Raw genomic sequence first — 16,781 nt, 5'->3', positions numbered from 1 at the left:
TTGCCGAGTTTCCAATTTGACATTTCTGGAGATCCCTAAATCAGGACACATGCTGAGTCCCAGTCTGTCATCCTGACTCTTAGCATTGGTTATTTATTTCCCTTCATTATCCAGTATCTACTTACTGCACAAATCAGTTGAGAAGCTTTCCACGATGGACCTCTGCAAGGAAAAATGCACACATTTGGGTAGCTCTTCAGTTGCAAACAGGCACAGATTGTCTGAGTTTATATGCACATATTTTATTATTATTTCACTTTTGTGTGTCAGATGAATCGGGTATGAATATAAATCTAACAGTGTGGGCTCTAGTGACCAAGTACATTGCCATAATATATCTTTGGCCTATTCAATAGTATCCTGGATGAAGTATTCTAAATGTGGTGAAATTCCGTAGTTTGAATTGTTGCCCAAGCATGGACAATTACCAAATCCATATGAATGTCCAACTACCACAGTGGCCCAGTTCCAAGATAACAGCTTCTCTTTGATGATCTTCAGATTTTCTGTTTACTTTTATTCCTTGACAAAATGGAATATATATAAAACTTCTCAAATTTTCTCTTGTGTATGTTTCTCCAGGATCTACTCTTAGGACAGCTGTATCACTTAATTGCAATGCTTTGTTTCTTTTATTAAATAATTGAATAGTCACTTCATTAGTCTCTATGTGTGATTTGTTTCTGTGAGTCGAGTCCAGTTCACTGTCCAATGAGTATTTCTAAATCGTTCTTTATCACACAAATCTACAGCCTAAATTGTATTGTGTCCTTAGCAAAACCATTGCATCTCGTATTATCATTCATATTTGCCAAAGTGATACATATTTCACAGGTTGCAACTCTTTTGAAAAAGAATTCTCCAAAGTTGTATGTAGAAAACATTTTACAAATCAAATAATATTTCATTAAATTTTTATTGAATACAATATACATAAGGAAAAGTGCACATATCATAAACGTCTAGCTTGGTGAATTTGTACAAACTGAATACAACTGTGTAAGCAGCACCCAAATCAAGAGATGAAATATTACTAGAACCTTAGAAGCCCCCATCATGTCTCTTTCAGCGACTACCAGTCCCACAAGGGTAACCACTATCCTGACTTCTATAGTCATCTTACTTTTCCCTGTTTTTGTACATTATATACATGATATAAAATAGTATGTCCTTGTTTTTGGCTTGCTTCTCTCCCTCAACATTATGTTTATGAGGTTAATATATATTATTGCTTATACTTGTATATTTGATTCTTGTTGCTAGATAGTATTCTATTGATAAATATACCACAATGTATTTATCCATTTTACCGTAGATGGGAATTTGAGTAGTTTCCAATTTAGGCAATCTTCCAATTTAGTACATGTATTTTAGTGAATATAAGTATGCATTTCTGTTGGATACCTACCTGGGTATGGAATATAATTCAAATAATATTTTTAAAATACTTGACAAATTGACTAGAGAAATCTTATGGTGAGTCCTTTTGTGAAGGAAATAATCTCTCCATAATCTCTGCTCTAGAAAATGGATTCTCACATATGGTTGGTTATTTCACAAGGGGCAATACATCTGCTGACTGTCTTTCTCATATTCATCTAATTGTACTTACATTAATAACAATATGATATTTTATTGTTGTTATTATCCTCTGGAGCTTAGTATGTTTCAAAATTTAAAAACGTCCATAGAAATATCCTTATCCAATACACACTTGTACTTTTCTATATTACTCAGTCTAAGATTTAATTAAGAAGACAGACTGAGGCAAAAAGACAGGCCAACAGATTCTCTCTGACTTATAGTTTACTTTAAGAATGTTAGAGAAAGAGAGATCATTGATTAGGTTTGCCTTACAGGATCCCCTCCCCATACCTTTTAATTTATGGATTTTTTTTGATCAGATGAGAATATTCTACTAGTAAACATGACATTGAAGATGTTTTATACAAAAAAATATGGTTGCTGCAAATGCATTGAATCAGAAACAAAGGATGCCCAGAGAATATTTGTTTGCTTATAACAAAGATCATGAAGAATGAGAGGAAAATAAAGAGGGAAATGTGAAAGACTTAAGCCAGTGTTCAAATTATGTAAACTTGAAATGCAATAAAGAGACAATGATTGCTTTTGAAGAAAAAAGACTCAAGGTCCTGGGCAAAGATTAACTTTGGAAGTGGCATTTTTGACATCATTATAAAGAGGAAGCATGGATAATTGAAATAGTCTACATGTACAATTCATTTGACAGTTATTGAAAGCATACCAAGTGCCACTAAGGATTTTTTAAATGAATAAAATTCTAACTTAGACTAGGTTCGTCCAGAAGCCAACCTTGAAACAATGATTTGAGAGAAAGTGATTTACTTATAAGGTGATCCCAGGCATTACCAGCAGGGGAGTGGGACACTGAAATAGGGAAAGGGAAGAAGCCAATAATTGAGCCAATTATCGAGCAGGTTCTTTCTGGGAGCAACTCGAGTTCAACCCTGATGAGTGGAGTCTGAGAGATAGTGAAAAATGCATCTCAGTGTCATCACCCGGAGGGGGTAATTGTCTACCAACTTTCATCCATCATTGGCTGATTCATTTGGCAATTCCCTACAATAAGACTTTTACCACTTTACTAAAATCATTTTCTGTATGGTCTTCAGGGAATTCCATGTGGTCAAAGCCAAAATGGTACTTTTGACATGGTCTTTGAGAAGTCTGACAGCTTGGGTCCAAGTGTTGGCTCTACCACTCACTATCTGTATGACCTTAGGCCGATTCTTTAACGTAGTCTCTGTTTCTTCATCTCTTAAATGAGGGGAACAGCAGCAACAACATGAACAATGATACCTACCTCATAAGATCATCATGGTGATTAAATGAGTTAATACACATAAACGCTTAAAACAGTGCTTTGAGCAGAGTAGGTATTCAAATAAATGTTAGTTATTTTGATTTTTATTATCTCTTGTGACATCCATCGCATTTAAAAGTGTTAACCACTCTTGTGTTTTTGAAATTCTTTCTTGTTCATGTTTCTATGAAAGTACATTTTCCAGATATTCCTCCTAACTCTCTGGCCATTCATTCATTTTATTGGCTACTTTTGCTGTATTCTGTCTTCATGTGTTGCTTTTTCCAGGACTCCATCTTGAATTCTCTGTTCTGCTCAATCTATACATCACATCAGTAAGAATGAATTCACATTGATGGCTTCAATTTTTACTTCTCTAGTAATGATTTCTAATCCTGGATTTTTCTCTCTCTTAAAATATGTAGCTATGCCATAGCACCTTCTGTCCAGCTGACTAAAATGATAGTCCTATGTGGATGATCCTCAAAACCTCCCACTGAATCAATCCAAGGTTGAACTCATTATCTTTTTCCTAGAACTACTCATCCTGTATTCTTTGGGTGGATAGTGAATAACACCCCTGTCTAACAGGCACCAACCAGAAGCCGGGGAATCTGTCTTAGATTCTTTTGTTTCCCCAGTGCTTAGCATAATGCCTGGGATCTAGTAGATGATAAATAAAATGGTGATTGGCAGGCTAGGTGGATGGACTGATGGGTAGGGGTACATGGAGGTGTAGATGGATTGTTGAGTGAGTCTGTAGCCTGTAAATTTATTTAGTTAAATATTATCTGATGATCATGTACAGTTGAAGGTCAAGGATGAGAAATCACACCCTTAGTGGGATGCACATCCCAATGAACCATGTTATCTTGCTACATTACTCATGCATGACTCCTTTGGGATGAAAACTTTCATTGCTGTGATTGAACAAGCATTCAAATGGTATATTTGTCTAAAATTAAGAAATTTCTACACACATAACAGGAAGAACTACTTTGCTTCTTCCTCATATCAAGTGATGGCCTTTTTAAAAATAGAGATTATGCCTACCCTATTGAAATGAACTGTAGGATGTGCAAAATATTCACTAGCACAAATGTAAATGGTTTACCACGTTATGTCAAAAATACTAGGCATTCTAAACATTTTGCAAGCATAGTAAAATATCACTAATTAATGCTGATTAAGACAAAGGCAAACTGAAATCAGAGACTTTTTAAGGAAAGTCAGTTTTATTATTTTCAAATACATGTAGTATATAACAATAGGCTAAGACAAAAAAGATACCAACTATGCATAATAAAGTAGCCTGCTGTGATAAGTTGAAAAAATTGTTTGGAATTAGAATATCAGTCATTTCTATGACTGATGGAAAAATATTTCAGAACACTTAAAGACATTTTAATTTATATTTTAAACAGCTTTCTTATAATAGCATTTACACTGTTAATTTTATAAACCAAAGATTAAATAGAGGACTAGTCGATAACTATAAGTCTCAACTATAAGGGGTGCTGCACTACCCAGTGGGGCAACAGCAGAAATGAAATAAACAAAAAAGAATGTTGCTCAGAAATTATAGGGAGAGATTGACAAACATAAGTTGACATGTTTACCGCAGTTGGAATACAATATGCTGACTGGCTTTGCAACGCATAGCAAACACCTAAACAGAAATGAACCCAATAAAATCATAATGAATGCCACTTACTTGGTTTTACCTATTCTAGATACCAGATTCTTGATTTCATGTTGCAATCACTAGTTTTGTTTTGTTTTGTTTTTAAAGATTTTATTTTTTTTCCTTTTTCTCCCCAAAACCCCCCGGTACATAGTTGCATATTCTTCGTTGTGGGTCCTTCTAGTTGTGGCATGTGGGACGCTGCCTCAGCGTGGTTTGATGAGCAGTGCCATGTCCGCGCCCAGGATTCGAACTGACGAAACACTGGGCCGCCTGCAGCGGAGCGCGCGAACTTAACCACTCGGCCACGGGGCCAGCCCCTGCAATCACTAGTTTTATAAGGTCTATCTCGTCCTGATGCTTATTCACAAAATGCTCAAGTACTTTAGTTCATAACTTCTCATAACTTTATGAAGGTGACAACAGGGTTAATTAGGAAAGACTAAACTTATGTCATGAAATAAGAAGCACAATTCTACAGTTCTGTGCTACGTACATTTTATTTGTTCATCCAGACAGTCTTTGCCCTTCTCTACCCTGCTCTCTATTCTGGGAGGCTGATCTGTGTCATCATTGGTCTTCCATGCCCTCTGACTTGCAGTTGGTTTAGCCACTGGGGAGCTCTAGTGGGAAATTGAAGAGAGTGGACAGAGTGAAGTCAGGACATTTATCCTCCTAGTTCCCTCCCTATGAAATTGCCTTAGGCTGACTGTGTCTCTTGACAAAAGGTTACTGCTCTTCTCAAGGTGGTTTCTCTTCGTAATTCTCAGCTTCTGGCCGCTTACTTCCTCTCCTGATTTCTTGGGCCTCAATGTAGTAACTGCTTCATTGCTAGAGGGACTAGTTTCTTTTATCATTTTTTGGTGATTTTTCTACACTCTGATTATGTTGTAATTTGTTCCTTTCTAAATAAACCTCTCAGATTATCCAGGGCAGATCACAGAGGAATATGTATACCCAGCTAAGATAGTCTAGAGGACAGTGGGAAGACATTAAAGAGTTTAAATGAGGGAGTAGGGTGATCTGATTTATAAAAGTTATTACTCTGTCTACAGTGTGGAAGTTACAATGGAAAACAGACTTGAGGCAGGGCGACTATATAGAGTCTATTGCAGACACATAGGCAAAAAATGATAGAGCTCTGCAGCGGCAATATGTGGAAAGAGGGAAGAAGTTCTATATGAGAAAAATGAGTAACAAATTATATATGGTGTTTGGTGAAGCTTAAGGAAAAATCTAGAATGGCAGGTTTCTTGCTTAAGAGATAAAGTAGATGGTGGTTTTATTGCTTGTTTTCTATGACATTATTTCCTCTTTATGAAACCAGCTTAAAGAAAAGTTAACGTGGTCCTTAAAGAAAAGAAAAAATAATGTGGTCATGTTTATTTTTAGGATTCTAAAATAAAATGTTTCAGAGCAGAATCTATAAGGCATCTCCATCTTTGACTCACAATGATACCAAAAAATAGCCTTAAAATGTCTGTCTTACTTACAGAATATAACTGGCATGAGTTCTTAGATATCGTTACAACAAGTTTCTAGTATGGCTATCTGCTCTTAGGATGCCCCGGAAGAAGACTCTAGGAAAAGGTTTTAAGAGCAAGTGGTTTATTGGCGAGTTGAGGAAAATATCCATGGGGGGTGAGATAGTGAGACAGGTAAGGCAAGGTAGCCAATAAAAGATGGTGCATTATCAAGCAGGTTACCACTATGGGCCATTGGACCTTTGTCCCACTGAGAAAACTGTGGAACCCTTGTAAAACACGTTTCAGAGTTATTTCTGCTAGCATCAAGAGGGCTAAAATATGCATACCCCAATACCTACCATCAGTCACTGGTCACAGGCTGTTCCTGGCAGGTGGACAGAGGGGAAGCATCAATTCTCTGGTGTTATCTAGCCTGCCACTTAGATGGCAAAGCAAGCTCTTTGTGGCAAGACAAAATCTTCAAGGAATGAAATGCCAATGATGGTATTGGAAGTCAAGCTGTTAGGCACTGAAGCGGTAAGGGCAAAGGGATTTGGGCGTCCTGCTATAGTACCTTTCTAAAAGATTATTTAGATTTTGCTCTAGGGACTGAGAATAGATGGAGTTCAATTTTTACCTATCCTACTGATGTTCTAGGTCACCTTCAAGAAGATAATTTAACAGAAACTCACATTTACCGTTGAAAAAAGTAAGGAATTCCATTGTCCACCATCCCAGCTATAATACAGTGAACAGTTTTTTAATGAGTAATATCAACTGTGAGATAATATTTGGATGTTAAATTTCAAATGTCTTCTCCAGACTAGCATTTACTCCTATATATTTATTTTTACTTTTATTCCAGTTGAAAGAATTCAGAGTCAGTGGGATGAAGTACAAGAACACCTTCAGAACCGGAGGCAACAGTTAAATGAAATGTTAAAGGATTCAACACAATGGCTGGAAGCTAAGGAAGAAGCTGAGCAGGTCCTGGGGCAGGCCAGAGCCAAGCTTGAGTCATGGAAGGAGGGACCCTACACAATGGACGCAATCCAAAGGAAAATCACAGAAACCAAGGTGAGTGTCAAAGATATGCTCTTAAAATAAAATACCGGTTACACTGGATAAAATTATACCATGGATTAAAATTTGATGATTTTTAATGCAAATATTTTAAAAGAAAATTACATTTAAGGTGAGATGAACAGTAGAATTTTTAGTCAAAGTAAAGTAGAGATTAGAGGAAAATTGATGGCTAATATCAATCTTAAAATTAATTTTGTTTAATAATCTGGATATAATGAGGTAGTTTTCACATTGCACCATGCTTTAAGATCACTTCAAAGTTGATATACATACTTATGTAGTAGCATGAAGTCAATTAGTTGGGCTTAATTCCTTTCTTAAAAAAAGTAACGTCTCCTCCGTCCTACATTATTGGATGGAGAAGGGAGGCGTGAGCGTAAGGCGAAGGCAGCGATAAAGTGTAATCTCACTTTCTCCTCCCATTCTCTGACCTCCAGCCCAGCTTCTCTACTTCTTTCTCTTCCTGCTCTTCTTCCTCCTCTTTCCCTGCAAAACTACATCATATATCTGTCCACTTAAGAGCCTAGAACTCTTCAGGACAAAAGGAGAAAAGGGAAAGGAAATAAAATTTGTTTAATGACTATGTTTTATCAAGCACCATGCATGGTGCTTTACGTGCATTTAATCCTTTCAAATCTCATATTTAGTTTGGAAAGACTAAATATTGATCAGTTTGGAGAGGCCCTAAATGCTGGACAATGTGTAGCCTCTAGGAGATTATAAGCAGAGAAGTAGCATGGTGGGAACTTGATTAGATTGAGTATTTGATCAAAACCCTCTATAGATTTTTTTTTCTGGTGGAAAAAGGCCTTCTGCTAAACAGGTATCTGAATCTCAAATTAGCTATGTCATCTGACAAAAAAGCCTTACAGTTTTCTTGAATGAAGTGGCTTCCATTTCTAGATTAGTCAGTGTTTAGACTATGCTAAGCCACATAACATATGTATTTATGCTAGGTCTATTTGAAAAATAAACCCTGAAATCTCAATAGCTTAATATAATAAAGTTTAATTCCCTGGTTGTTTCATAGTCCAATGGAGGTTGAAGAGCCCTTTTTGGGAGTTCTCCCTCAAATGGTGACTTGGGGAATTCAGGCTTTTCCAATTTTGTGCAACTGTCATTTTAAACTCATAGCTGCCCAAGGTTACTGCAAGAGAGTAAGAGAGAATGCGGTCAGTCTATCCATGAGGTTTAATGGGCAGGCCTGGAGATTGTGTATATCACTTCCACCCATATCCCGTTGACCAGAATTTGTTCCCACTTTAATTTGAGGATGAGTAAGTGGGAATGATGAACTGTGAGCTTTTAGCCAGTCTCTGCCATAGGTCCTTTTCCAAAGGACCTGAGCTGCTATGAGGACAAGATTTTTATTTATGTGAAAAGAATGTTAGAAAGTCGGATAGGGTTTTACGGACTTATCATTACCTCTCTTGGAAGCAACATCTAAATGAATAAAAATTCTTTCTTTCATGAGATACTTGTTACCACTAAGATTTTCTCCCTCGGATGAACCTAGATGAAATTTCCAGATTAAGGATTTCTCATAATGATTTTCCCAATTCCTGGTTTGACTATGGGGAATATAGAGTCTATGTGGTTATTCTTGAAGGCTCTGATCTTATCCATAAGGTACTCAGTGTATTATGCTATTTATTTTTCCTCCACAAAAATTTAGGATTTTATGAATCTAGCAGATCGTGGAATGAAGTAGTTAACTCGTAAGGAGGAATTAACAGGGAAAAAGAGTTTGGACTGGACCCTTGAGTTAGATGAAGGGAAGGAGACATGAGAGGCATACAGTGATAGATTTGATTAGAGCAAGAAGACTCTGGAAGTTGGCAAGTGAGAAATAATCTTAAAACCTATGAGAATCCTAAAGTGATGACAAGAGTGATTAGGGTTTAGTAGCTCTTAGAAGAGTAAAGGGCCTCATGTAAGAGACAGAAAGAATCGCAAAAGAAAGTATAAAAGGAGGAAAAAAACAATTTCATCAAAAAAAAGATGTTTTAAACACCTAAAACAAAAACAAGATTGTATTATAATTGTTATCCTTGTCAAACTTTTGAAATAAAAATTTTGCTTTTGAGTTGTCAGTCTAAAACTATGTTATAAAAATGTCTCAGGTATTACCTATAGAAACGGATGTTTTGTGTTAACATGTTTAGAAATTTAATGTTATATATTGCTGCAGCTTCAGTGTAAGTTTGTTATACAGATAAAGATGACCAAAGCTGTAATTTTCCCATCCATTTCCTAAAATATCATATGCTAAAACTAAAAGTAATCCTAATGCTAATACTAACTAACATTAAGCAAGTACTTGCTATTTGTCAGAAATTGTGCTAATCACTTTACATATATTGGCTTATTTCATCTTCTCAAAAACATTCTGTGAAAAGTATTATTATTGGTCCCAGTTTACAGATCAAAAAGTTGAAGCCTAGAAAAGTTCAATAACTCCTTTTAAACGTAACAGAGTTGGGGGGCCAGCCTGGTGGCATAGCACTTAGGTTCAGGTGCTACGCTTTGCCGGCCTAGGGTTTGCAGGTTCGGATCCCAGGCACAGACCTACACAGCGCTCATCAGCCCATACCGAGGCAGGGCCCTACATACAAAATAGAGGAAGATTGGCACAGATGTTAGCTCGGGGCCAATCTTCCTCACACACACACACACAAAAGTAACAGAGTTGAGCTGTGAATGCACAGAGATTACTCTTGTAGATGATTTCACAAATTTTCTCTTGTACCAGTTGTCTATGTGGCTAAAACAAATCAAGAAAATACCATGAGGATCAGAAAGGGAGACAACTGTAATTATGAACTGACAAATACAATTATATGACTGATAAGCCAACAGGTGGAAAATGAAAGCAATGAAATGCTATACTGGGGAGAAGTTTTCATATTCTGTTTTAGTGTGAAAAACTAAAAAGAATAATTGCAAATTGTATTCCATTTTTAATGAAACTATAATTTTTATTTCTTCTGAACTTCAGGGAGCTTATAAAATGGAGGTCTGGCCTTTATGTCTAATGTGTTATCACTACTGAGTGATATTAGCTGACTCATCACTTACAATTTTTTCTTAGTAAGAAAATGTGAAAAAAGACATAAAGAGACATTGGATAATTTGACCAGGATCTCCTTGCTCCATAAGTTCTTTCTGAGTCTATGTGCCTAAGATGAGCAAGAGAGCTGGTGCACCTCGTAAGGCAGTTATCAGGCTGTGTCTTCAGAGTTGGAGAGCTGTGATTATGACAGCCGGCCTCCCTTGCAGCAGCATCAGTGATGACGACCCTCACTGCCGCAATGAAATGATTTCAAAGGCAACCGCCAGGACTGTTCTACTCTTTGAAAATTTAAACCAGTCACCATCCCTGAACTAAAGAAAAAATTATCTACAATTCTGATATTTTAATGATTCAGAATTGCTAACCTTTGTCTATAATCTCTTCCATTTCTTCTCTACATATTTTTAATTGTCCTCATTATGTAGACAAAATTTTGAATTCTGATTTTGAACTTAGTATTATTACATAAATATTTGTGTATGTTGCCACATAACTTTTAATAATTATTATTTTTAATTCTTTATAATATTTCATTATCTCCATCTTTAACCATTTCCTTACTGATTGGACATTTTTACACAACCTCCTCCTCTTGGTTAGAAAAAATAATGGGGACAATAACAACCCCTTCATAGAGTAAAAATCAAATTTGAGGTGGCATCTGGGAAAAGTCTGTCTTGAAAGCATAGTGTCAACCTATAAAAATCAGAACCCAGTTCGAGAAGCGAAGAGTTTATTTGGGATCAAAGAATTGCAGTTCAGGGAGCACAGATCCAAGTAGAAACTCAAATAGTGTCCTGATTGCAGGAGAGGGGCTCAGGGTTTTTATGGGAAAAAGGAGAAAGATGAGGTGAGATGTTTTTAAGAAGAGTTCATTGGTGCCGACTCTTGGCTATACATGATTGGTTATTGATTCTACCTTCAGCAAGTCCACGGTCATCAGTCTTGTGTTCAGGATGTCCATTCTCTTGCTGATTTCTCAAACATTTGCTTGTAAAACAATTGCCATATTGGTCCCATCCAAAGGTTTGGCCCAGTCCAAGTTTCAAGGAACAAAACAAGCAAGGGAGTTCCTCTGGAATGTCTGCTCCAGCTCTATTTTAAAATGGCTCCACTTGTGTCAGTTTTTCACAATGGTGAGGGTGGAAGGAGATAGCAACAGAAGAGCCTTTGTTTGGCAAAAGAACAGACTATAGATGGTCTATCATGTCAATAATTAATGAGCAGGTCATTAAGAGATGCCCATAATATATGTATAGTTTCTTTTTTTCCTATACAACCCTTAATTTTTCAGAAACAAAAGCATAAAGTGAGTAAGTAGTTGATTTTGTTAACCACATGACTTGATTTGATCTTCTCCATGGCCTTGGTAAAACAATAATATTCTTCTAAGATGGAAAGACAGATGCTAGAGAATATCATACAAGATTTCCATCCTAATCAAAATCCCTGCCAATAAGCTATGACAGAATCCTATGAGAGAGGATGCCATTTAACTTTCATAAGAGATAAGATGGTATGCCATTGACACTTAAAATTGCCAGCGATGGTCATCATGGGATTTATTTCATTTGGCAGAATCTTGGTTGACTTCACAACCTATTCCCCAGGCTATTAAGATTGATCCAAACTTGGCAATGGATTCTTTGCAAAAATTATTTCTTGGTGATTTTAAACTTTCTTTTCCAGTGTCAAGAAAGATTTACCCAGGCTCAGAGTTTTCATTTGTTTTTTCCCCCTTTCAGCTTTCGAAAGAGAAATTTCCTTTCTGTCTGCTTTGTGATTGCTTTTGTGTCAAATTCAGCATAAAAGCTTTTCAAATGTGATGGCATTAGCTGTTTTGTGCTTGGCTGAGCTAAGAGTACATGAATTCAATAGAGAAGTGAAATCTTGTTTGAGCCCCGCTGATTTGGCCATATAATACTTAAAATTATCTGAGACAAGAAATCCAATAATTTATCAAATTATTAACTAAACATTTCCAAGGCTGAAAAATATCTGTGTTTTGTAGACATTCTTTAGGGAACTTGAAAAATAGATATACTGTAATCATGTAATTAATTTAAAAAGCTAAACATGTTATATATAATAAATACAGTGGCTATTTAAGGATCTAAAATTGTTATACCAGAAAAGAAACTAATCAGGGATAGCTTCTTCAAATATGGAAGTAGAGCCTTATAGTTTTCATTATTTGGGGCCTTGGGTGGTATTAGATAATGTCCTTCTCTGCCTTAAGGATATGTACAGTAACGGAAGCTGAATTCTTCTTTCTCACATTTTGTTTACTGTTTAGACTTGCACAAAATTAATTTGGCAAATTAACCCACACTGGTAATTTGACCTTTGGATTTCTGATACAACAGTGTAAAACATTATCAGAAATCTTCTTGCCAGGGTCTGCTGTTTCTTCATGCATTTTCTTTACTCCCTTTTGTTTTCCCCTTAAGCTTCCCACATGATTAAGGAGAAAGAATCAATAACCTAATAGGACTTTTCCTCCCAAAGTATGTATGAAGCTATTAAACTTCTCAAAGCATACAAACAGAGTGCTTCCTACATCACTGATAGAGCACAGGAAGTCATGGACTAGTTTCCTCAGGTTCTGCTGTACAATAGAAATATTTAAGGCAGAGTCACCAAGATTTGAATAGCATTATGCTCTGATGGCACCATTTTGCCTTGTTTCTTCTTCACACTTTAACTTATACCATGCTTGAAAATATAATATGGCAACTCTATAAATCCACTCCTCCGTAAAAGCAACAAATTGCAAAATTTGTCAAAATTGCCTTTTCTGAACTCTGGATATTAACCGAAGATTGGCAACAATATGTAAACTGCTGAACTTCATAAGAACAGCCGGGTTTTTGAGGCTTTTTAACTTGGTCTATTCCCATCACTTTCTCCCAGCTCCGCAGAAGCCTTGAAAACCAGCAGCCTTAACAGCCAGCAGGGAGGGAGGACCACGATAGGAGTTCCTCAAAAAGATGCTCTTCATTCTCACAGCATTGTCATCATTTGACCTGTCTGGCAGCTCCCTAGAACAAACCTATACCCAAGGCCTTGTCATTATTTGCCCTGACTTTGTGCTAACTCCCTAGGAAAAGCCCTATCCCTAGAGTATTTGTACAAAACAATCAGCAATTGTTTAAATACTGCCTGAGGTTGTGATATCAGTTGAGATAATCATGGTCTGGAGAAAAAGTTAAAAGGAAGATCTGGGGAATGAGATGTCCTCAGGGGACTTTGAAAAGCTCTGACATCTTCCTGGGGGATCTAGAAGACTAAATGCATGTCTTGCCAAATAGAGCATAGCAGTAAAGAGATATAAATTACAAACAGAAACCAAACAGAGATTCTAAAGTTTAAAAGTACAATAACTAGAATGAAATTTTCACTAGAGGAGCTCAACATCAGATTTGAGCTGGCAGAAGAATCAGTGAACTTGAAGATAGGTCCATGGGAATAATCCACTCTGAGGAAAAGAATAAAGAAAAGAATTAAGAAAAATACATAAAGCAAAAACTGAGAGAATTGAGGGGAGAAATATACAAAAAACAGAGACTTCAATACCCCACTTTTAGTAATATATAGAACAACTGAGCAGAAGAGTAACAAGGAAACAGAAGACCTGGGAAAACGCTATGAACTAGCAAGACCTACCAATCATCTATAGAACGCGCCACCCAATAATAACAGAATACACATTCTTCTCATTTGCACATGGAATATTCTCCAGGATAGACCATACGCGGGCCTTAAACAAGCCTCAATACATTTAAAAGTATTGAAATCATATGATGTAGGTTCTCTGACCATAATTGAGTGAACTTAAAAATCAATAAGGAAAGTAAATTTGGGAAATTTACAAGTACAAGAAAATGATACAACACATTCTTAAATAACCAATAAGTCAAAGAAGAAATCACAAAGGAAATGCAAAAATACTTTGAGATGAATGGAAATAAAAACACAACATTCCGAAACTTATGGGATGTAACTTAATGCAGAGCTTAGAGTGAAATTTATAACTATAAATACTTATGTAAAAAAAAGAAGAAAGGTCTCAAGCTGGTAACTCAAACTTCTAGTTTCAAGAAACTAGAAAAAGAAGAGAAAATTAAATCTAAAGTAAACAGAAGGAAGGAATAATAAAGTTTAGAGTGAAATCAATGAAACAGAGAAGAGAAAACCCACAAAACCAAAAGTTGGTTATTTGAAAAGATCAAGAATGCTAACAGCCCCTTAGCTAGTCTAAGGACAAAATAGAGAGAAGGCTCAAATTACTAATCTTAGAAATGAAAGAGGATACATCATTACTGATCTTACAGAAATAAAAGGGGATTATAAGAGGATATTATGAATGGAAGAAATAGGACGTCTGAATAGACCTATATAACAAGTAAAGAAATTGAATCAGTAATTTAAAAGCTTTTCCCGAGGAAAGACCTAGGCCCAGATAGCTTCACTGGTAAATTTTACCAAACATTTACAGAAGAATTAATAGCAATCTTTCACAAAATCTTCCAAAAAATAGAAGAGGAATATTTCACAACCAAAAATATCACAGGGAAACAACAACGAAAAACTACAGACCAATATGCCTTATGAATGTTGACTCAAAAAGCCTCAAGAAAATACTGTCATACCTAACACAGCAATATATTAAAGGGATTGTATACCATAACCAAGTGAAATTTATTTCAGAAATGCAAGGTTAGTTTAATGTACAAAATTTAGTCAATATAATGTACTATATCAGTAAAAAAAAAAAAGGGGGGCAAAAACCACATGGTCGTCTCAATAGTTGCATAAAAAGCATTTGACAAAGTCCAAAACCCTTTCATGATAAAAATACTCAACAAATTAGAAAAAAAATCGTACTATAGGTTGAATAGTGTCCCCTTAACAGATATGTTAAAGGCCTAACCCCTGATACCTGTGAATGTGTCCTTTTTTGGAAGTAGGGCCTTTGCAGATGTAATTAAGTTAAGATGAGGGCATACTGGAGTAGGGTGGGCCCTTAATCCAATATGACTGGTGTCCTTGCAAGAGGAGGAAAGGACACATACACAGAAGAATGCCACATAAAGACACTGACCACAAGGAAAACACCATGTGACATAGAGGCAGAAATTAAAGTGATGCGTCTGCAAGTCCAGGAACACCAAGGATTGACAGCCACCACCAGAAGCCAGGAAGAGGGAAGGAAGGATTCTCTCCTCTAGGTTTCAGATGGAGCATGGCCTGCTGACACCTTGATTTCGGATCTAACCTCTAGAACTGTGAGACAATAAATTTGGTTGTTTTAAGCCGCCCAGTTTGTGGTACTTTGTCCTGGCAGTCCTAGGAATATAATACAGAAGGAGACTTCCTTAATCTGATAAAGGGCATCTAAGAAAAACCCACAACTGGCATCATAGTGAAAGAGTGAATGCTTTCGCCTAAGACCAGGAACAAGATAAGGATGTCTGATGTTACCATTTCTATTTACCAATATACTAGAAGTGCAGGCTAGGACAATTAGGCAAGAAAAATAGATAAAGACATCCAGATTGCAAAGGAAAAAGTAACACTATATCTATTTGCAGATGACGTGATCTTGTATACAGAAAACTCTAAGGAATACGCTAAAAAAAAATTAGAACTAATAAACTAAGCAAATGTGCAGGATATAAGATCAAAATACAAAAATCAATTGTTTTTCTATATACCAGCAGTGAATAATCTGAAAAATGAAATTCAGAAAACTATTCCATTTACAATAGCATCAAAAAATAAAATGCTTACTTAGGAATAAAAGAAATGCAAGACTTGTACACTGACAACGACAAAGAACTGTTGAGTGAAATTAAAGTAGATCTAAATAAATGGAAAAATATCCTGTATTCCCAGATTAAAAGATTTAATATTAAGATGGCAATATCCCCAAACTGGTCTCCAGACTCTATGCAATCCTTATCAAGATCCGAGCTGGATTTTCTAGAGAAATAGACAAGTAGATCCTAAAATTCATACTGAAGTACTAGGGACAAAGAATAGCCAAAACAACCTTAAAAAAAGAACAAAGTTGGAGGACTCACAATTCTTAATTTGAAAACTTACTAGAAAGCTACAGTAATCAAGACAGTGTGATACTGACGTGAAGAGAGATATATAGATCAATAAAATAAAATTGAAAGTCCCCCTTGCATTTATGGTCAATTGATTTTTGACAAGAGTTCCAAGACAATTCAATGGGAAAAGAATAGTCATTTCAAAACTCTGTGCTTGGGTAATTAGTATCCACATACAGAATAATGAAGTTTGACCCCACCTCATGCCATACACAAAAATTAACTCAAAGATGGATCATAGAGCTAAATATAAGAACTAAAACTTTAAAACTCTTACAAGACAACATAGCAGTACAAGGAGTTAGGTAATGTTTTCTTAGATGGGACACCAAAAGCAAAATTGACAAAATAAAAAATACATCAGTTGAACTTCATCGAAATAAAAACTTTTGTGCTGCAAGAAATGTCATAAATAAAGTGAAAAGACAGCCCACAGAGTGGGATAAAATATTTGCAAATCATATGTCTGATAGGAGACATGGCCAGAATATGTAAAGAACTCTTACAA

General features: G+C 36.0%; 1 protein-coding gene across 11 annotated transcripts in view; it reads left to right on the top strand.

The window, feature by feature from the left end:
* DMD (dystrophin) overlaps window positions 1–16,781 on the top strand; it is a 2,264,041-nt gene that overhangs the window by 1,735,696 nt on the left and 511,564 nt on the right. For all 11 annotated transcript variants that reach the window (XM_070604303.1, XM_070604310.1, XM_070604305.1 and 8 more), the window contains one exon: window positions 6,861–7,072. In XM_070604303.1, coding sequence (XP_070460404.1) covers window positions 6,861–7,072 — 212 coding nt within the window. The remainder of the gene's footprint in view (window positions 1–6,860; window positions 7,073–16,781) is intronic.

Source organism: Equus przewalskii, chromosome X (assembly GCF_037783145.1).
Source record: "Equus przewalskii isolate Varuska chromosome X, EquPr2, whole genome shotgun sequence".
Lineage (NCBI taxonomy): Eukaryota > Metazoa > Chordata > Mammalia > Perissodactyla > Equidae > Equus > Equus przewalskii.
This window is presented reverse-complemented; position numbering and strand designations above follow the sequence as displayed.